This window comes from Mya arenaria, chromosome 6, assembly GCF_026914265.1.
Source record: "Mya arenaria isolate MELC-2E11 chromosome 6, ASM2691426v1".
NCBI classification, from domain to species: domain Eukaryota; kingdom Metazoa; phylum Mollusca; class Bivalvia; order Myida; family Myidae; genus Mya; species Mya arenaria.
The window spans coordinates 78,702,462-78,725,458 of NC_069127.1; the positions used below are offsets into that span (position 1 = coordinate 78,702,462).

The 22,997-nt window shown below is 33.8% G+C and overlaps 1 protein-coding gene across 1 annotated transcript; it reads left to right on the forward strand.

Moving 5' to 3' along the window:
* Positions 1-313: 313 nt before the first annotated feature.
* On the forward strand, positions 314-21,559 carry LOC128238071 (tyrosine-protein phosphatase 10D-like). Its single transcript, XM_052953647.1, has 24 exons — positions 314-420; positions 941-1,174; positions 1,922-2,008; positions 2,820-2,983; positions 3,403-3,583; positions 3,854-4,015; positions 5,998-6,129; positions 6,819-7,075; positions 7,469-7,538; positions 7,824-7,979; positions 8,097-8,201; positions 8,295-8,391; positions 8,768-8,965; positions 10,910-10,981; positions 11,297-11,378; positions 11,839-11,941; positions 12,699-12,778; positions 13,527-13,661; positions 14,634-14,768; positions 16,158-16,309; positions 16,764-16,914; positions 17,313-17,421; positions 18,652-18,669; positions 20,155-21,559. Exons 2-24 carry the CDS (start codon positions 1,030-1,032, stop codon positions 20,217-20,219), a joined length of 2,856 nt encoding a protein of 951 aa, XP_052809607.1. The 5' UTR covers positions 314-420; positions 941-1,029; the 3' UTR covers positions 20,220-21,559.
* The last annotated feature ends 1,438 nt before the right edge of the window (positions 21,560-22,997 follow it).

The window sequence follows — 22,997 nt, forward strand, 5'->3', positions numbered from 1 at the left end:
GATGGTTTGACATGATGCTTATATCTGTTTTAAAGACTGTGAACTATTCATTGTCTTTTGCTAATGTTATAGATTGATTTTGAGATTGTTTTGCCAAACAAGTCTCTTTAAATTGTTAACTTATTTGTTGTTTAGTTCCTGACAGCCCTGGACAATTAAACAGAACACTTTGTGGAGTTTTAGAGGCACCAGATGTGACTCTTTGTTGGGGCCCAAGTAAAGGGTGTGTGGATTATTATTTTGTCGACGTTACACAGTCAGATGGGGAGGTAGTCTTTTCGACCAAAACATATGAAGGTGCGAATTTCACAACAGTAACCAATTTGACAGCCGGGACAAAATACGATATAAAAATCTTTGCACACAGTTTTAACAAATATAGCGCTTCAAAATTGGACACATTTACAACGAAACCAAGTGGTTTGTATATTCTTTTGATTTGTTTTTAAATCACATACCTGTATTAATACGATAAAATCAATATGTTTTTTTTTTATTTCAAATATATAAAGCGGTTTTAATATCGTATGCAACCAATTGTACAAATAACTCTTTCTACCATCTCACGTTGTATCTGATTGATCAACCACGGTAACTTACACACAAAAAATGTTAAAAGTATTCATAAATAGTAAATAATACGGATTGATTTTCCATTATTTAATTGAAATAGAAATTCAACCAATTCATATTTCATTACATGCATATATAATACACAGTACGTATATATATATACCAACTTGGACCAATATCACATCCAGATATCGGTAACTAAGCAATAATTAATTTCTACTATAATGTGACTTATTTATTTCCGGCTATTTAATAAATTGCATGTGTTGATTAAAACAAAAGTTCAATGTGTTTCGACACAAGAGCAGATTTGGTTAAAATTTAAATTTAGCTGAAAACCATTTTTTATTTGTTTTGTGAATTTCAGAACCAAGTGAGCCACTTAACCTTACAGTTGAAGTTCTAGGTGAAAAGGAAGTAAAGTTAAATTGGGAAACTCCTGAGCTCCCAAACGGGATGATCTCTGCCTACACGGTTTGCTATGCTTACAAGCACTATTGGGACCAGTCATACTTCGAACTAAACTGCACTAACAAAACAAAGCAGGAAATCAAAATGATTGGAAACCACGTTGAAACCAACTTGTCACTTCCGTTTGCAGGTACTGCCTGCAGGGTCAGGGCGTTATGTTTTATGTTTGACATTTTTGACGTCGTCAGCGAAATGAGTCATGAGGAGCAAAAAGCGATCTTTGTTTTGCGTTTTGCTTCAACCCTACTTATGCATATTTTCAAAACGATTTCTTAATCTAAGTTTTATACATTCTTATAATTTTGTTTAAGTACTATCGCTTGCTGAACATTTGTTTTGTTGTTTACGTGAATACCCCAACATGACCCAATACGTCAAAAAATTATCTTTAGATATGTTGTTTATAAATGGAATGAAACATGAGTACACAATCAATAACAGTTAGTATTTTTTTAAAGATTTATTTCGTGGGTTAATGCAAGTCGGCCGCGATTTTGTAAATACATGAAGCGTCAGCGCTTCTTGGATAATTTGCAAAATCGAAGTCGAGCGTACATACAACATAAACGCACTGAAGATAATAATCTATCTTTATATTTACATTATCCCTATTTCACTACTTTATTATTTGTGGCAATTACGATTAGAATTGTCATAATTTTCGCGTTGATCAAGAAATTTATCGCGCTGTTTTAATTCGTGGTTAACATATGGCCAAGGTCTTACTTGCGAAGCACCTCCTACGGAGGTCACAAAAAGTCGACCGTTTCATGTAAAATGAACGCAAGTGTTGCCGTTCTGAAAATTAAGTGGAAATTCTAAAATAATGTTATACTGTAATTCGTTAATTGTTTACATTAACTCATCTCTTTTCCAGGAGCATTTTATAACGTTTTTGTTGCTGCTGTTAACCAGATGTTCACGGGAAGATCTAGTTCTGCTCTCGCAAGAAGTAATGAATCAAGTAAGTATCTTTAAAATTGAGTTGTAAGCGGTTACAACAGACATATGTTTCATTGACATGATCAAAATATATCATGTATACAATATAATTGGAATTATTTATTTCGAAAATACATATTAAAGCTGCACTCTCACAGATTCAACAATTTGACAACTTTTTTAGGTCTTGGAACGAGCCATTATTTGCAAAATTATATGGAAACAAATGATACAAGACTGCTGACAAAAATTAAATCACATATTTTTATATTGCAGTACAAAAATTAATGCTTTTTGCAGTTTTCTTTAACCATAAATAACGGTTTAGCCATTAAACATTAATTTTCGAACGGAAACAAATGATACAAGACTGCTGACAAAAATTAAATCACATACAAAAATTAATGCTTTTTGCAGTTTTCTTAAACCGTAAGTAACGGTTTAGCCATTAAACATTAATTTTCGAACGGAAATATGCAAATCTGCGATCTGATCTTTTGTCTGCAATCTTTTATTATTGCAGATATTTACGCAAAAATTTGCTCTTTTCAAGACAAAAAATAAAAAAGTTGTAAAAACGGTATATCTGTGAGAGTGCAGCTTTAAGTTGCTAAGTACTATAGACAATAACATGTATCAATAATAATAATAATAATAATAATAATAATAATAATAATAATAATAATAATAATGTTGATAATAATAATAATAGTAATAATAATAATAATAATAATAATAATAATAATAATAATAGTAATAATAGTAATAATAATAATAATAATAATAATAATAATAATAATAATGATGATAAAGTTTTTAAATATTTTCCACAGCACCCGAGAGTGTCACTGGACTGTACACACAGGCAACCAACACAACCATTACCTTGATGTGGTCACGTCCAGCTGTCCCGAATGGAGATATCATAGGGTACCAGCTACATTGGGATAAAGGGGGAGACATGTGCTCAGTCGTCATCAATGTAGATTCGGACGAGGTAAATACGTTTATTAATATTTTGTGATAATTAAATTGTTTTACTTTCAAAAAGCTGTTTGGATAAAATGGCATTCTTCCATTGCATAAGGATTACGTTTACTAACTTCAGATGTGTTGTGGACAATGTACTGTGAACAATTTAAATCATCCATGTACGACTGGCTTAACATGTTTATACATATGAAAAGAGGAGCGTTGATAATATAATGAATGCTTAGTATGTATATTAGTGATCCTTTTTAAAAGTGCATGTATAGCATACGGGATTAAAATGGTCTATTGAATATTTAATTTCTGTTCAGCTACTTTAATAAGCAAATCACATCCATGCATATGTGATACAAAGCTGTAAGTCATTTAGCTCCAATACATTCACTTTATTTATTCGTTTATTTTATGATATATAACATTTGAAAGGTAAAAAATGGTGACAACTGTGGTTGGGATCTGCCTGAGCGAATTGTTGTCAACCAAAAGGACATGAACTATACTATATCCGGGCTTGACCATTATAAAAACTATAGCATGTGGGTGACGCCGTTTACAGCTGTAGGATCCGGGCCAATCAGTAATACCACGCAACATACGACTGAAACAAGTATGTGTTTCAAAGGTCACTCTGATTCATTTCTGTGTGTACAGTCTAATGATCAAACTAAAGAGTTCAGCCATGTAATAGGTGTACTCTTGTAGTTCTCTTTGAACTGCAGTTTTCTCTGAAGACCTTATTATAAGACGTGATTAATAACTTCCATTTAAGATGCCGTCTTATCATAGCAAGGTTGAAACAATTAATCAAACGTTTAAGTACCCATATAGTATGAAATTTCTGATAAACCATAAAGTATATGTATATGTATTGCATCAGGACCGGGTCCTGTGGGCATTGTAACAATACGCGATATTGGGCCCACCGCGATTAACGTGACATGGACGATTCCTGAAATTAACCCAGGTCCGACCAACTACACAGCGGTCGCTAACAGCACGATACCAGGAGAGGAACATATTGCTCGGTGTGAAGTTGAAGGTCAGTGAGATCAAAGAATAATTCATATATTAAATACCTTGTTGGATTTGGAGCATATGCACTTTTGCTTGTTTTTTTGTGTGTGTTTTATTTCGAACCATAAAAAGGCCATTTGCAAACGTATGCGACCGATTATATATTATCACCCTTGACAAGCAAGCACTTTTAAGGGCTTTTTAAGACGATCATAATTATAAAACATTCACTAATGTACTACTTTTGTTATGTACATATTCCCTGAAGTGTTTCCATTGCGACTACATCCAGCATTAACCGTGGTTTGTAAAACTTTTCAGAGAAAGATATCAGTGAGTTACAAAATAATATCCTCCACAGTCATATAAACATTCTGTCTTTACAAAAGTCGCCCTTTAACTCAATTCAAGTGATATGTACTGTCTATTTAACTTGTTTTTTTTATTGTCGCATACAAGGGGAAGTAAAAAAAGTTGCGAACTGTCAACAGATGCCACCCAATTGGTGGCATTCGTGTGGACGTGAAGTTTAGTCGGAAATTAAACCAAATGAAATCCTCGTTTTTGTACAAACGGCATATCATAAACACAAAACATCACCTTTAAACTTCCCTATTACATGATACTTCTCAGTTTAATATTAAATAAAAGAATGTTGACATGAAAACATTTTAATACTCTTTCTGTTTGTTTACGTTGCATGTTCTTATCTCTTTGAACTGTGCCATCTGTTGTGAAATTTGTTCAGCTTCCCCTTATTTCAAAATCCAATTATTTATTTTCTCTAGTCACGTTATTATCATCAAGTTAAATATTCAGTTAATACAGTCTGGTAAAACGTTTATTAAACCATATTATATAGATATAAATCAATGCACGTAAGAGGATTTGGCGTAGCTTTATTTTAAATGAAATACGGGCAGTTCACAGTAGCGTATATACTTTTAGTGTCATTGAACTGCCAGTATCTTGTAACGCTTAAGATTGTTCGAGAACAAAAGGGTCTGGTATAAATTGTGAATCCCAAAGGACCACCATTCTAGAATGATATATATATATATATATATATATATATAATTATATATATATAATTATATATATATATATATATATATAATTATATATATATAATTATATATATATATATATATATATATATATATATATATATATATATATATATATATATATATATATATATATATATATATATATCGTTATATAGAAAATAATAAAGGACCGGTTCAAGAATCTTTATAATCAAATAAAAAGTAACATTACATGGGTAGCAATTATACATTTATTATAAGCCCTTATGAGTTACAAGCGAGACCGGTCTTGTCTCTTTTGTTGTCGCATACAAGGGGAAGTAAAAATGTGGCGAAATGTCAACAGATGCCACCCAGTTGGTGGAATTCGTGTGGATGTGAAGTTTAGTCGGAAATTAAACCAAATGAAACATCACCTTGAAACTTCCCTATTACATGATACTTCTCAGTTTAAAATTAAATGAAAGAATGTTGACATGAAAACATTTTAATACTCTTTCTGGTTTGTTTATGTTGCATGTTCTTATCTCTTTGAACTGTGCCATCTGTTGTGAAATTTGTTCAGCTTCCCCTTATTTCAAAATCCAATTATTTATTTTCTCTAGTCTGGTAAACGTTTATTAAACCATATTATATAGATATAAATCAATAAACGTAATAGGATTTGGCGTAGCTTTATTTTAAATGAAATACGGGCAGTTCACACTAGCGTATATACTATTAGTGTCATTGAACTGCCAGTATCATGTAACGCTTAAGATTGTTCGAGAACAAAAAGGGTCTGGTATAAATACATGGGTAGCAATTATACATTTATTATAAGCCCTTATGAGCTACAAGCGAGACCGGTCGGTTTATTGCAGAAAATAATACCAATGTGTTCCTTTTTTATTTGATACAACTGTTGTATATATATATACACACACTTAAATCATCATTGGCGTAAAACACTTGCCAGATTACACGAGCACTGGATGTGAGATAAAGAACCTCCGCGAATTTTGGCAGTACCAGGTGAATGTCATTGCTGAAACCAAGGGAGGGATCAGTGAACCAACACTCTCCGAGGCTTTCTATACACAAGAATCAAGTATGTATATCAGAACCATATTTGAGCATTGTTTGTAAAAGATCAACTGGTAAGTTCTTCTTTATATAAAGATTAAACCCTAAAAACTGTAATCCGCATACTTTGCTGAAACGAATCTGGTAAAAGTTTAGTTGCAGCGGATGTTATATTTTGATTAACTTTTACTTATCATTTGAGCTTCACTCTCAAATATTGACCGTTTTGACAACTTTCTTTATTTTTGTCGCGGAATGAGCATTTTTGCGTTTATGTCTGGACATCAGAGCTATAAGACTGCCGACAAAAGATAAGATCGCGGTTTCATAATTACGTTCCAAAATTTATGTTTTCTGGCTATAAGAAAGATGAGGTTTTCGGCAATTTTCCAAACAATTGAAATCTGTTTTATTGTGAGCTATCTTATATGATTGATTTAAAGGCATGGATGCAAAAATCGTCTGATTCTTTGCCAAAAATAAAAAGGAAAAGTTAAAACTGTCAATCTGTGAAAGTACAGCTTTTAAGCCTCATGGCAATCCGTAAACTTGTTATTTCAATTTAATATGTTCGTTTACTAGGAGCTTAATAATGTGAAAGGAAGCTCGTTAAATTTGAGGTATTAAACTGTACGTGTACATAACGGCACAATTGTAATAGTATTTATTTATAACGCTGAATTGTAATAAAAAGTACTTCTGCATTTGTTTTAGTCCCAGGAACACCGACGTCATTACACGTTGACTTTTTTAATGCTCCACCATCCGCATGCGACACCACAAAAATGAGAGTTACCTGGACCGAACCCAACCTCCTGGACAGACATGCCTATATCACACGTTATAATGTACAGCTTAATGACGAGGTGTTCACGTATGACGTTTATGTCCCTAAACCATTTGACCCAAACAACAGAGAGTTTTCATTTGAACAGAATGGTCTCAAGGCTACATGGACATATCAGTGGCAGGTCAGACTATTCATTTTATTGAATTATATTCCTAAGTTTCCAGAATTATGTAATATTTGTAAGACAATAATTTGACCAAAACAATGCATATATTACAAACTAATTTATTTTTGCGAGAATATGCTGCCAAACATTTGGTGCTCTTCTCTGCGGCAAAAGCATATCATAGAGTCAATATTAACATTATTTGAAACTGGATTTCTAATTTCCATAACTATTCACCTTTGTCTTAAATGGCCAGTGAACAATTTAAATTGAACAGTTATTTATAGCATTATTACTCTAAAAGCGATCCTATGATACGTTTAGGGTCATGTAATTTTCGGAACTATATTAACCCGATCCAAAAAGGTTTATACACAATTGGTAAGAAATGTTCATTTATGATTACAGCTGTTTGCAGTTGGAAAAAACGGGGTTAAGGGATTGCCTGCAAATTTCACATTTTCGACGGGAATATGCGGTATGTTCACGACCAGGTGGATTGCAAATCCGGTCATTGATTCAGCAGTGTTAAATACATTTTTCATTCATTTGTTTTATTGTTCCTTAATTCTACTGTCTTAATTATTATGAAATATAATGACAAACAAACTTTACTCGTGCTTCCATATTATATTCACAGTTGTTGTTCTTTTACTAAAATTATTTTTGGTACACATTTGTACAAATTTGTTTCAGTATATTAACAATTACTATAACATTTTCTTATTTCAATTAGCCATAATTATTTCTTTTCATCGAAAAGCTCCCCCAAAAATGGACTCCGATCTTAAAAAATTAGAGATCACCTCGTCATCGGTGATTTTTAATCTTGATCATTATTTCTTCAAGAACGAAAAACAAGGGAAGATAATGGCATATGGCATGGTAGGAGGAAACGGACGAGATGTAGTCAGAAAAGGTATGTTTAATGGGTTTTACATATCATTCCACTGAAACAGCAAAGTGGATTGTCTTGGTTAATGATTGTGTCGCGTTATGCTAATGTTTTAATGCAGAATATTCCATTTATTTTCAGTAAATGGAAACACTGTTTTGAGTTTAGGAAGCTGGAGTAAGTTTACATCGAATAATCATCAGGGTGCTTATAGATTCACTTTCAACCTGACGCCTAATGTGAACGGTAAAGTCGTTATATTGTTATTCACTTTTTGCAATATCTTAAATTATTACGACTCGCTTTTAAATCTAACAATATAACACTTTTTTCCAATAGGTAAACTTCGGCTAGAAGTTGGACAAAATAGAACCTGCAGAAAAGAGGATTTTGAAGAGTTCTGCAATGGACCGCTTCCTAGTGGATTAGAATTATGGTAAACCGAATTGTTAATGAGTGAGACAAGCCTTTATTTAGTTAAGTTTTTACGTAATTCTTTTTGCGAGAGAAAGAGGGAAATTATTCATTATCTGAATGTAAGCGGGGAGATGCGACGATTGTGACAAAAGCTGATAGCTAAAATAAACACACGTTTGAGTTATCTAGGTAGAACCCAATTCTAGTGTCAAATGTGAGAGGACCTGGGATGGTTTTTATTTATCGGGATTTCCGGTATTCATAAAGATTTGGCGTGAACATTTAAAAAATTAAAAAGAATACTAACACACAATTTCCAATATTCAGATCACACTGTCTATTTTAATAAAAACAATTCCTTTTCACAGTAATGTCAACAAAATAACTTTTAACAGGGTTAAGGCTTATGCCTGCACCGCGATCAATTTATGCACTGTTTCTGACCACTATGGACCTTTTACAATCCAACAACTACAAAGCGCCTCGAAGGATGGTGGTGTGGATGGGGCCTTGATTGCATTGCCCATTCTTATTGCCATCCTTATCCTCATCAGTATGTTTCTGGTTCTTTGGTGGCGAGGAGCAATTGACCCGTAAGTGTGGTTATATGTTTAGAAAATATGAATGATAGACTATTCATTATGTACACTTCTGAATGTTTGTTTTATTTTGATTTACATCGTTTCTTCAAAGAGCACATACTGTGCGTGTAACGCTTTGTGCGAATGCAGCACAGGTATTATATATACTCGCGGTCAATGTAAACGCATCAAAATGTAAATACATTTATATTTACAGCGAATTAATGCGTTATTGTCATTTGTGAATTTTCTGCATGTATACATTGTATCAGTACACACCTTAACTACAGAATGTTAAAACGCTAGTAAAACGTTTTGTCTATAGTTTACACTATGGGACGTTTGAGTGAAGCCATTAATATGGTAGCCGGTGGTATGTCGTCCCACGCGGCTGCACGAATGATGAATTGTGACTATATTGCGATTAGTGAGAAGACACAAAGAAACTGGCTATGTAGCAGAACGGCCACGCCCTGGACGTCAACGAGTGAAGTCTCTTCAAGAAGGCCATCATATTGTCCTTCCCATCTACGTGACCACTTCCGGACATCAGTACTTCCCGGGAGACACGCGGATTCAATCAGCAACCGAATCAGTCTATCAAAGGTCCGTCGACGTTTACAGGCTGCAGGGATAAGGGCATATGCTGCATACACGGGCAACGTCATAACGCCGGAAAGACGAAGGAACCGCCAATTGTTGTCCCGCCAACATCTAAGATGTACGCTAAACCAGTGGATAGAAGTCTTATTCACAGACGAGTCCTAATTTTTTATAGATATGCTTGATGGTAAGCGTGAGGTATGGCGGCGAAGGGGTGTAAGGTACGCCGACTGTTGAGTAAGACAACACTCTCGCTGGGGAGGAGGCAGTGTCATGGTCTGGGCAGGCATATCCTGGCACAACAAGGCACCGTTAATGGTAGTGCAAGGAAATCTGACGACTTCATAGAACCATGCGTGGTGCCTTTCTTGCAAGATCACCGTGATGTCACCATTTTCCAACAAGACAACGCGCGGCCCCATTCAGCCAGACTCACTACTGACTTTATGACACGTCAGAACATCAATGTTTTTCATGGCCTGCCTTCTTTCCGGACTTGAGTCCCATTGAGTATCTTTGGGACCAGCTTGGACGTCAGGTACACAGTGGACATTACGTCATCAACAACAAGGCTGAGCTTGTGCAGGCCCTTCGGTAGGAGTGGAATACCACACCCCAGTACCGCATACAACGTCTCATTTGTAGTAGATGCCAAGCTGTCTTAGACGCTAATGGCGGGCATACTAGATATTGAGTTTGTGGATTTCAGTTTTTTACCCCCGACGTCTTAGGTGGTACAATAATCATCAAATTACCCCAAAATCATCATTTTGCTAGTGTTACATTAATTTTCAGAATAACCTTAACATTTTACTTATGGAACTTCACATCAACGTCAAATTTAACAATTTCTCTAGGGCGTTGTCATTGACCGCGAGTATACTCGTATATCATATATTTCATACAGTTGCATATTGTTCAAAGAAATAAAGATTAATTTGTAATGTGTCTCTTTTACCATGTCTGTAAGTGTTTTCTTTGTTTTTGTCTATATTAACACTCATATCGAAACAGTAGAGTGAGGTCTAAACAGTGCTTTAGCTATCATGCGGATAAATTACAACAATATTCACTTCAATCACAGGCTAGTTACTGAGCTGTGTCCTTGCCAACATGGATAAAGCAGTAGAGTCATGCCTTTACCGTTATTTTTGAAATCATGCATTTATGCTGACACGCTCGTGTATTATTCCAATGACTCTGGCGTTGGGTGCAGTACCTAATGCTAAGACGGTGTATTCTCATGTATAAAGAAAACCAAATACTGGACCATAAATACATCGGATGAAAATGTATATGATTATAGTAAGACCGTGAAAGATATTACATTGAACATTGTTTTAATGATTACAGACTTAAGTGGATGATTGGAGGGGGCGAGGAAGATGAACTAGTAACCCTTCAAGAGATTGCAGATCCCGACAGGTCCTAGTCTGTTATTACATATTGTTGTTTTGTCAGTGTATTGCATTATCGTAACCTTTGAATATGGCTAATATGTTCTGGAACACTTATAGCTTAATAATATTATGAAAATAGTAAAATCGTTTTTTAATTGAATTTTGGTCACTCCCAAGTAAAACACAAACCATAATTTCGTTAAGTTGTACTGTATGTTATATTTTTTGTTGTGCTACATATATATGCTTCTATACGAGTGCTTGTTTTAAACTAACTGATCTTGTACTACTGACTTATGGTTTATCCAATTGAAGATCTTATAAAATTAACTCATTTTAGATCCATTCCAATAGCAACATACAGCGAGGCCCTTGCTGATCTTCACAGGGACACACATCTCATCCTGTCAGTTCAGTACGAGGTACATGCCACTTTGTTACGACTGTATATGCTAGTACATTTATTAAGCACCGAGTCGACTTGGTGTCGCGGTAAAGATGTCTATTAATGGCTACTAATACTGGATTCTGCACGGACTCGAGAGTAATTCAAAAAAGCAAACAGCTGTCTTCACAATCAAGCTCATATACATTTTAAGAGACGAATTGTGTTAGAGTTATATTTCTTCTATATAAAAACCATTCGTTTTATTTAAGATGTAATCACTATGTGGGGATCGTATTTTGCCTATATGCGTTGAGCCCTGAATCACTTGGTTGACCATTATATTGTCATATTATTTTAGTTGATTAAGCGACAGAGAGATTTGAATTACGTTAAATTATTGAAGTTCTTAATGTCATCTTAAAACGTTGCCTTATCAACTACAACCACAATAACTACTTTGACAGCTAACATGTTGTATGTTTTATTTATGGAAGGAGATAAAGCGACGAGCGGGTCAAATAGAAGTGAGGTCAGGCTTCGAGGCTGCCAACCTTGAACCAAACAAGCCCAAAAACAGATGGGTCAACATTCTACCCTGTAAGTAATGAATTAACCTTCACATGTAATACCTACATAGATGAGAAATCTCCCGATGAAAAGAAATAGGTGTGAAGACTTCAGTACATTTATTATACAATTTAAGTTACTGGTTGTGCGAACACCCTGTTTGTTTTAGTTTATTTGTACAAAGTGAGTATGTTTCTAAACGTGTTGGTACATATTAGTGATGTGGTGCAAGCATATACTATACGAATTGGCTCCGACGATATTTATTCTCATACGGGACCTTAAAGTTTTTTAACACAATGTTGAGTTAAAACTGATATACATATTATCCACTATCTACATAAAATGCTACAAATAATTTGGCAAGTGATATAATACGTATTCTGGCAAAGAGCAACTGAACATGTCACTTGTCAAGAATGAAATTTTCAATTTGTATACAAACAACGACAATAACCCTTGAAATCACTGAGCTTTATTAAAATTTGTTAAGAAATATATTCACAAAGTGGGTTTCGAGCACTTAGCTGGAAATAAGAAGAATTAATTTGGACTGTACCATAACCTCTGTACCAACAACAGTCTTATTGTGTACCTACTCTAGTATGTTATATTCAATTTATAACCTGTCCATTGTAATTGTGATACAAGCAAAGTGCATGTATTAGAGCAAATGTCGTTTGTGAATTATGTCATTTTAGTAAATATGTAGATAATTGTGTTTACCTTACCTTTAACACTCATGCACCGTTATTGTCTAACGAAGTTATATTATTACTAACTCAAGTCGACCATAGCCGGGTCAATCTTCAACAGTTGGATGACGATGACCCAGAATCAGACTATATTAATGCTAACTATATGCCTGTAAGTTGAAACTCTGGTGGACTTTAAAGCTCTGCTATTCTAGTCTCGGTTGCATCTGGCTAAGAGTAAATACTATATTACTGGAATGCTTCATTTATAGAATCACAAGTACTCCGGTTCATTTGCCACCAATTGTAATATTTTTAAACAATCAAAAACACGCAGTTGTATGTAGACAGTATTCAAGTCTTAAAGGTTCTGTTGGTAAAACTCCTATATTAAGCACATATTTTTGTATATGTCTCTATAACATTCTGTATACATCCATGTCCTTCCGAAATGTTTGGATGCCAGATATAAGCTTATAATCAGCCAATAGTGTTAAATTGTGATATACTTTGAAAATAGCGTTATTGCATGGATAGGTATGCTTTGCGTTTTATTTACTTCTTACCTACCTTCTGAAATATATATTTAAAAAAAACATGAAGAAATGCTTTGTTCTTTGTTGGCATTTTTTAGTTTATCTTTTTAAAATCGTATGTGTTGATGTTAGATAAAGTATATATTTATACTTAATATTATAACATTATAACATACTGTATGGCTATACGCAGTAAATCGGTGATGGTTAAGCATTATTTTGCATTATTCTGTCAACAATTTATATAGAATTATAACTTCTGAAACTAGATAATTATTGTTTTGTAACTTATAATGAAATAGCAAAGACTTCTTAGTTTTTAGTTGTATGAAAACATAACGATAACTTTTCTTTGAGTCATCTAAAAATCACCATGTGCTGTAGGGCTTTCACCATCAACGGGAGTTCATAGCAACCCAAGGTCCGTTGCCCGGAACAATCGACGACTTCTGGCGAATGGTGTGGGAACAAAACGTCATGGTGATCGTCATGTTAACACAATGCAAGGAGGGAAATAGAGTAAGAATATTTTTTATTGGAATTTATTCATATCTGCCTGTTCTCATTGGCTGCATTCATTTTTGTGATAAATTTGTGGTGTTGGTACTTGTGTATGTAGTGTAAGTTTGCTTTTGGTGTCTGTATTTGTGAATATGATGTTAACAATGTTTGTGTCTCTAGTTCATTGTCGTTTGTGCCCTTGCCTTGTGCCCTGAACATATTTTTGAATTTTCCACTACTGGGCTTGTCCCTGAATATTTCATTGTATTAAGTATTTAATGTACTTAAAGTATTTATGATATGTACAACCAGTTGCCTCCTGACCCCAATATTTTTGTAAGTCATTAATGTGTAGTAGAAGATTATTTCAAATTAAAACTGATAAAACTATTGCCATCATGCTGTTTTGACAATTAAACACTGAAAATTGACCATTTAACTTCCGATTTAAATTAAAATAAGCACAAAAAAATCATATCCTTATCTGAAATGTCTTTAAGTTTATTGATTAGCGTATTAAAAATCAGGAAGTTACACGCTTTTGAAGGATACTAAAATTATATGGGTTATCCAGGCATGCACGTTAATTATTATTGCCTATGGTCGGATGACATGACAAGCTAATTTGTACCTCGGATACATTAAACACATTGTTCATTCTAAATAAACAGGTCTGCTTATTTCACAGAAACCTTTGAAATCGTTAACACAAAATATATACCAGTTATGATGAAAGCAAAAAGCAAATGGTGGTGGCTTTAATGGTGTGTGTGTGTGTGTGTGTGTGTGTGTGTGTGTGTGTGTGTGTGTGTGTTATACTAATGGAACAAGGTACCAACAGGTTTCCAGTGATGGTCAATAAAATTGTTCCCGCTGGCTTACGACGTTGACGACTACATAGCACAAAGACGAGTTTCATTTTCTCGAACACTTGCCTGTTCTGAAAGAATGGCTTTAACAATGATAACAATTGAATTTCTCTGTCTACAGGTAAAATGTGAGATGTACTGGCCGGACACTGTCCAAGAGGCAAAGCAATACGGAGATGTTGTGGTCAACCCGACCTCGATAACCAACATGAACAAGTTCAATATCAACATCTTCGACATCTCTCACGCCAGCGATGTAATGCACCCCATGTTGCAAGTTTTGTTTTTTAAAATAATATGTTTTTTTAAAAGTAATGATATTAATAATAATAATATAAGACAAGCATTACTATTTTTCTATTTCACTTTTTTGATCGCTTTTTATTCAGAAACTGATCCAATGTTTATGACCACAGGATATCGGCCGAGTTCGATTATGGGGCAAATAGGATAAGTTGATCAAGGGTAATTACCCACGAAAAATTAAAAATATATGCCAATTTAACATGGCAACACTCTTATACCTCCAAATTTTCCGAATCATATCTAAAACAAAATATGACCTTAAGATATCGCCTAAATTTGACTACGGGCCAAATTCTGACTATTAGTCAAGAATTATTGAACTTGGCGAAAACAAAAAATGACATATTTAACATTGTTTACACAGTACATTCATGTATTCATCAATCTTGAATAATTTTGGACACAATATATTTGACAAAATATAAGTTCGATAATGGGGCAAATCTTACTGTAGTTTTAGTGTAATTGCATTTGATTTATAAAACAACATCCATTTTAGACATTCATGCCACTCTAGCGGTTAACTTATTCACCAAATTCAATCGTATTTAGATATAATATACATGTATATCAAAACAACATCGCGGTCAAGTTCGATTGTGCAATGAAACAGATGAGAATGCCATATCTAGCCTTGTTTACACTTTAGCACACTTAATTGTTTATCAATCCTCATCATGACTCAATTGAAAACATTTGTTTCTAAGATCTTTCCCAAGTTCGTTTATCGGCCAAATATGCCCAGTAGGTTACGAGTTGTTGCCCTACAATTATTAAAAAGCTTTTAGTTGTTATCACTCTAGTATCATCTTTATTCAACAGTCCTAAAACTATTTAGAATGCATGTGTATGATCATAACGTTGAGGCCAAAAAACATTATAGTTCAAGAGAAATGTGCTTTTTATTTATTGAAAATGTAACAAGTAAACTCAAAGACGAATCTTATTAACTCAACAGGGGGTTTAACTGTAATCGTACAACAAGAATGATTGTCTTTATCAAATCTTCGTAATGTTTTTTGTAGGTTTTTACGTTGGAAAAAGTAGGTTACTAGCTAAAATCATAGAAATATCTTAAGGACACAGAATAAATGCCCTGACCATAGTCGAATATCAGATGAGCGATATGTGCATTATTATTTTTTACGCATAGTATTTGATTAAGAGATTGCTGGTTTTATTCGTATCATTGGAAAAAGTAAGGCCAACAAAGCGCGATTTATTGAGTTAACGTGACTGCTGTATACCGATATGTAGTCATCTATATAAGAGAGCCATTAAGGCCGTCATTGTTACTTAAACAATTGTACACTGCATTACAGCTTTATCAAATTTTTAGCTAACGAAGACTAGAAAAGTTTTGCAATTCCACTACCTGGACTTTATGGATTTCACTGCTGCCGTGGAAGTTGATCATTTCATCGAATTTGTACGCACGGTTCGAGGTCACGTGCCCCACGATATGACCAGTCCTATGGTTATCCATTGCAGGTAAGCATTGTGTTAAAAGAGCCAAACAAACAAACAAACAAACAAACAAACAAACAAACAAACAAACAAACAAACAAACAAACAAACAAACAAACTTCTCATTGTCATAAACATTGACATGATCACCATTCGTGTTGAGGAATCGTCTTCAAATTTTAAAACAAAATATGTTTAATGAGTTTTATCAACACTTACCAGTTGTTGTCATTACACTGTTGTTGGGAATCGTGTATGCACACAATAACAGAAAATCTTTCAACACAACATTACTGTCAATTACAGTTTTAAATCTATACATCTATTTCTTTACGTTTTAAGAGTTTTGTACTTTCAAAATAACTCTTTATATACTCATTCGAATATAGTTAACAGTTGTTGCCCTTGCAGTTATTTAATGATGGCATTTATTTGACTATTGTTGTAATATTCTCCTCCATTCATGTTTATATTTCAGTGCTGACGTAGGCAGGACGGGCTCTTACATCGCCATAGATCACTTGCAAGAGTATCTGAACTCTCCCAAGTTCAGTTCCGATGATCACATCAACATTTTTGACATGGTCATGGAAATGAGGGAACAGAGAGTCAACATGGTCCAGACAGAAGTAAGTGGTTTGCCTTTTATAAGTTTAAAACTGAATAAGGTTCGAGTGGATTAGATAATTTTAATTTTCAAGAAATGGCTGGATTTTGTTTGCTCAAATTTAGAGAGTATATATATATATTGTAGGACCATATAATAAGCCTTAGTGTGAACCTTTAGTCAAAAAGTGGGACCATAGTATCGTACTTTCCCTTTTCGAGCTGTTTGTCCAAGTATAAATCTTATTTTATTAGAAACAGATAAAAAAATGTTTTTTGATTATGTAAGACACACCTAGTTTGAATTCGGAGATAATACTTTCAATTCAGTTAGTGTTCTTATGGCAGTCTTCTATTCAAATTATTGATTTTACAATATGTGGTCGTACGGTCGGTTTAACGCCAACTTTGTTTATTACAGGCTCAGTACATCCTGATCCACGACTGTTTTGAGTGGATGTTGGAGGACAAGAAGAAATCTCTGAAAACCACAGAGTCAATAGCGGATCTATACGCTAACCAGGCATACGGTAAATTATGTAACATGTATTATTGAGTGTTTTTTCTTGTCTAGTGTCATGACTATAACTTAAGGGCACATTTGTAGTTAGATTTTTAGAACAACTACATGAAAGAAATGGATGAAACCGACACCGATGAAGGGTTCCTCATTTAATGGCAAAAGTGAAAAATGAAAACGGCAACGCTGTCCATCGCTCCTATACTTTAACACCCTTTTTTATGTTCGTTATTTTTTAGGTTCCAACATACTCGTACCACGTCAGTTTATATAAATATTGAGCAGAACTGTAAAAACAGCTGAAAACTGTTGTGAATAACTATGATCCTTTCCCTATCAAATATTCAGTTCAGTGCCGATTTGGGGAATTCATTAGAAAGTACTCCTGGTTTGGGATCGAACCCATAACCTCTTTGGTGAAAGGCGGTCACATTTACCACTTACACTGTTGGAAATATAGATACGACTTCAAAAACTTAAGCAGTTGCTTAGAAATAAGTTTCTAAGCTATTTCAATGTCTTACGACCAGCTTTAACGAATCCTTTTTAACAGTACATATCATACAGAACGTTGCAAACGGCAGACAGGTTTCTTACTTTTACCAAGCAACTGGAAAATCAGGTATATGAGGCGATTTGGGAGATACAATCCTGCTTCTAATATTAAAGTGATTTGTTTGCAGAGGGTAGGAGCGGATCTGGAAGATTACTCCTATCATCAAATGTTGTAAACTTTATTTTTATTAATAATTGATTAAAATTCAAGTTTTCGCGAAGTCAATGGTATATAGAACGTGTATTTAAAGCGGTATAACATCAATGTAAACACAAAAAGGGCATTATTTTACTATACATGTATTGGTTTAACGTAACTGATTTGGTCGCCGCATTTCTTTGACATTTTTTTTAGATTTTATGTTGATTTAAGTGCCGATGACTTTACTTGTAATTGTGACTGTGCCATTGCGCTAAACTAACAGAGTGTCATAAGAATTGGTGTATGTTATTCTTAAAATTTGTTGAGTTTATTTATTTTATTTATACTGTTTACAAATCCCACCGCTTTAAATCAAAATCGAAGCCAAATTATTTCAAGTTTTAATTTGAAAATGAACAAGTGTAACCCAAGTTTCGATTTTAAGAGGCTTTATGTAAACGAACATCTGCAAACAAATTTCTTTAAACAATTCGAGACTGTGATATTTAAAACATGGTCATTGAAGTCTTACGACTTTTTCAGATAAGAAAGCAGGAGCAAGTAAACAAACTCTTTACAAGCATGGAAATGAATTAAGATATCCGAAATACAAATGCGATTTTCCTTTTGTGATGCTAGGCGGCCCAATATAATTATGTATAATATGTTCTATAAATGACAGAAAGTACACTACTCGTACAGGTATGGCATTTGGTCTTTTAGTTCTGTAAATGAAATAGGGAGTGAAATGATAGAGTTTTCTATCTTGCAAGGTTCTCCACACACCCTTTCATATGATAACAAATATTGGGCCACCGGGCGACACAATTTCACATTACTGTGCATCGGATATCTTTACCTGCTTGGAAATTAATCAAACATCTTGAATGAATTGAAGCCTTGGACAGTTTTGTTATACTGAACGACATATATGCATTGTTTAAGTCTACACACTTTGTTTCCTACTGAATATTTATTTGAAACAACTTGATTTTGAAATTGCATAGTCTAACAATTCTCTTCAACTTGTTCCAATTAAGATTGTTATAGCTTCTAGAATGTGTTCTCGTCTGTATAATATGTATCATCTATTCTACTCTGAGTCTTGATGCATTTATTTGAATGCTCGTTTACCTTTCAAAACTTGGGTTTCCTGTTGTTCGGGTATTGATTATATAGAGGTCATCTTATCGATCGTGTCGTACGACCGATTTTCCCATCCTTTATTATTGGTTGTTATACTATATATTTCGACTGCAATATACTCTAAGCTTATTCCGATCTACATTTTTTTAAATTCTATTTAAAACACTCGTTTAGTATTCAACTTAAAGTCTTGATCTTACGATAGTGTATATGAAATACCCTTCCATTTGCGTTGCTTATGAAATGTTATTGCCTTATTTTGTTGGGCTGTGTATTCTTTGCTCGGAACATAATTTATCAGAAAACCTGTATACAACCAACATCATTTATTATTTCTGGTACAATACTTTTAAAGCTATATATGGAAAATACCTTATGACAGTCCGGCCAATGGCTGAAATGATCCTGTTTACGCGAATGATGAAAGCCCGTTACTTTTATGAATGGCTGTTGAAAAATGAGAATTTTTGTAATTATTGCATATACGTGTTGTGATAGTTTGTTTTAATATTGTAAATTTCAAGTACATAACATAAACTATATTTTGCCATAGTTTATTACCACATTGTAAACACCATACTGCAAATGTGCTACATTTATGTGTTACCTTCGTAAAATAATGTTAGTATTACAATAATAATAAGTATTTTCATTAATAAATTACGAGAACTAGTAATTTGATTGATCAGTCACGAGGCGAAAATGAAATCCATATTCATTATACCCATATATTTGTTATTTTAACACCATATTTGGTCTTATTGAGAGGTTATTATATGGCCACGTGGTGTCATTGAGTGATACCATACCCGGAGAATTATTGGCCAGCGGGAGATATTATCATTCAAAGGTATCGCGTACCCATATATTAATCTGTAATTTATTTTAACGTATTTTCAGATCCCTTTCCAGACGTCGAGTATGAGAACGTGAATTATGAGAATAAACAGAGAACAGAGCTCTGAGTGGCATTTGTCGGATATTCTGAGTAAAAGCAACAATACAATAAACGAAGAACAGAGTTCTTTGTGTCAGTTGTCGGAATTCCGGGCAGAAACAACAATACATAAACAAAGAACAGAGCTCTGAGTGGCATTTGTCGGGATTCTGAGTAGAAGCAAAAATATAATAAACAAAGTACTGAGTTCTGAGTGGCATTTGTCGGAAAAAAAGTGTTCATAGATGCATATGTTGTAAATTTATCATAATAATATTCCAATACAAAACAATACCATATATAGTATGTAGTGCATTAACTCATTTTGTCATTATTAATCACCAATTATGAATTCAGTGTTCTTGTGAAAAAGATGTTTATGGATTTACGAACTCACACTTATTTAATCGTTTGTCGGTCAATAGCCAAAAAAAATTGCCCTAAATAGGAGAATGACCAGTAAACTATTGGTCCGTAGCGGCTGGGCATAGAGAGGCACTGGGGTCCTGATTACTGACGACAAGCCTCTAAATAAGTGTTTTATTAGATGAAAAATTTAGTATATTTTTACAATAATTTATATAACACACAACATGAACGTGCATTAAAAGCAATAAAAAGTGTACCGAACAGAGGAAAAAAATATATTGTAATATTCACAACGCATAAGTTTGAGAAATAGTTCCAATATAAACATGCTAATTTAAAGGGACTGTACACCAGATTTGCAACAAAGTTTTTTTCTGTAACGAATCTCAGGACAATTATTTAATAGAATGTGTAACACTTTGATATCATAATTGTAAAAAAGTACCAAATGTAAAAAGAAATGTGTCGGAGACCGGATTCAAACCTGTGTCACCAAAATTACAGTCCAGTGTTATATCCACTGTGCTACGAAGGCTTTCTCCATTCGAGTGGTATATTTAAGCTATATACCTAACTTGGTAATATCACGTGATAACATCGACTAGCCAATCACGCATAAGGAATGAATACTATTAGGTAGACATACCCAGTAATCTTTTTATTGGAAAAATACGAAATAACTGCTAAAATTAAATAAATTGTAAACTATGTGGTACTTCAGATAGTAAGTTTAATGAATTGTTTACATTAATACCAAGTTTTTGTCAGTTTTCGACTCTTTTCTTTTTTTCTTGCAAAATGATCATCTGGTGCACAGTTGCTTTAATAAAAGGTGATAAGTATGGCTAATTATGTAATTCATGATCTTGATCTTTATGTCATTGAAAATTAGAACATAACTAATTTATTTAGAAATGAAACTAAAATCATTAAACAAACCAAAAGAAACGTTTTTACTCTAAGAAAACCCAAACGAACTTGAGACTATTTATGAAAGGTCAAATATCATTAATTATTTAATGATGATTTATGTAGAAAATCATGGTATAATGATAATTTATAAAGTTGTTATTGATTTGATCAAGTAATAAATGATATTTTCACTTTCATTCATTTCATTTTATTTTGTTTGAATTGTAAATCCTTACAACTGTTAATGTAATAATTAAACGCGTTTTCTTTTGTATAAAGACGCAAACGTTAGCATAGAGCAATAGAAGCAAATGCGTTTTTATGCTGTTTACGCATGTTATTTAAATCACTGAAAATAAACGTCATGGTTAACTTTATTTTTGTATCGCTTTTACTGTTCCCATTATATCTTTAAGCAAGTGTATATATATCAGAGAAAAATCGTAAATGAATAAATTAATATTTCTTAATTGTTTACCTGTAAACCCTTGGCAGTTCAAATCGTACTAGTAAGTCAAATTCCATAAACACTCCCTAATCCGATAACAAAAGATGTAGTAACGGTTTTGGTTAAGTTGGATATAATCCGTCTGTGCTGCCAACCACGCTGTGGTCAAACCGGGCAAACTGATGGTCCAGTGGTAAACCCGACAATAGTAACAATTTTTAACAAATCAAAATTGTTAAAGTGATAAAACATTGCATAGCTTGAGCCAAAACGTTCGGTTTATATATCAATGGTGCGAGAGTCGTGAATCAACTGCACAATGACATTTTGCTATTGCCATTTATGAATTTGGTGTAACCTTTTAATAATTGAAGTGGAGCTGAAAATGATCGGTTAAACAACACGATTTACAAAACTTTCGTAAATTTAGTGCAAACATTTTCTAGAGCAAACAATCAATCACAGGCGATTGTTTGAGTAATCAAAACCAAACCGATTCAATTTGGTGAACAATTTATGGCAAGTTATTTTATATCATTCAAGGGATTCAAAGAATAGCGCGGACACGAAAAGTAGCATATGACATTTGACCTCTACACGCGACCTTGACCTTGAGCCAAAGCGATTGTAACATTCACTCTGTACATTGATTCAGTATTATGAATATTTGTGGCAAGTTATTCTAAAACCCTTCAAGCGGTCGAAGAGATATTGAGCGGACTCATATGACCGTTACCTCTAAGTAACGTTGACCTTGACCCGAGTTGGTTTTAACGTAGGGATAACCCTGTCCTCATACTGCCAACGTAACAATACATGTTTTAGTAAAGTGTAAAACAATGGCCCTTGCCAATATTAATTCATCTCTGTTTAGGTTATCATTCCTATCTTTAGCTTCTAAGTGGTTAAAATGCCATAGCTCTTATTTTCATTGGAGCTTCATTACCGTTACCGGCAGGAGTCGATTAGATATTCTGAGAATAGATGGAACAATCGCTTTACCATATGCTAAGAATGACCCTTAGACTTCTATAATAATTATCAAAGGACCTGCCTTTGTTAAACTCATTCGTTACT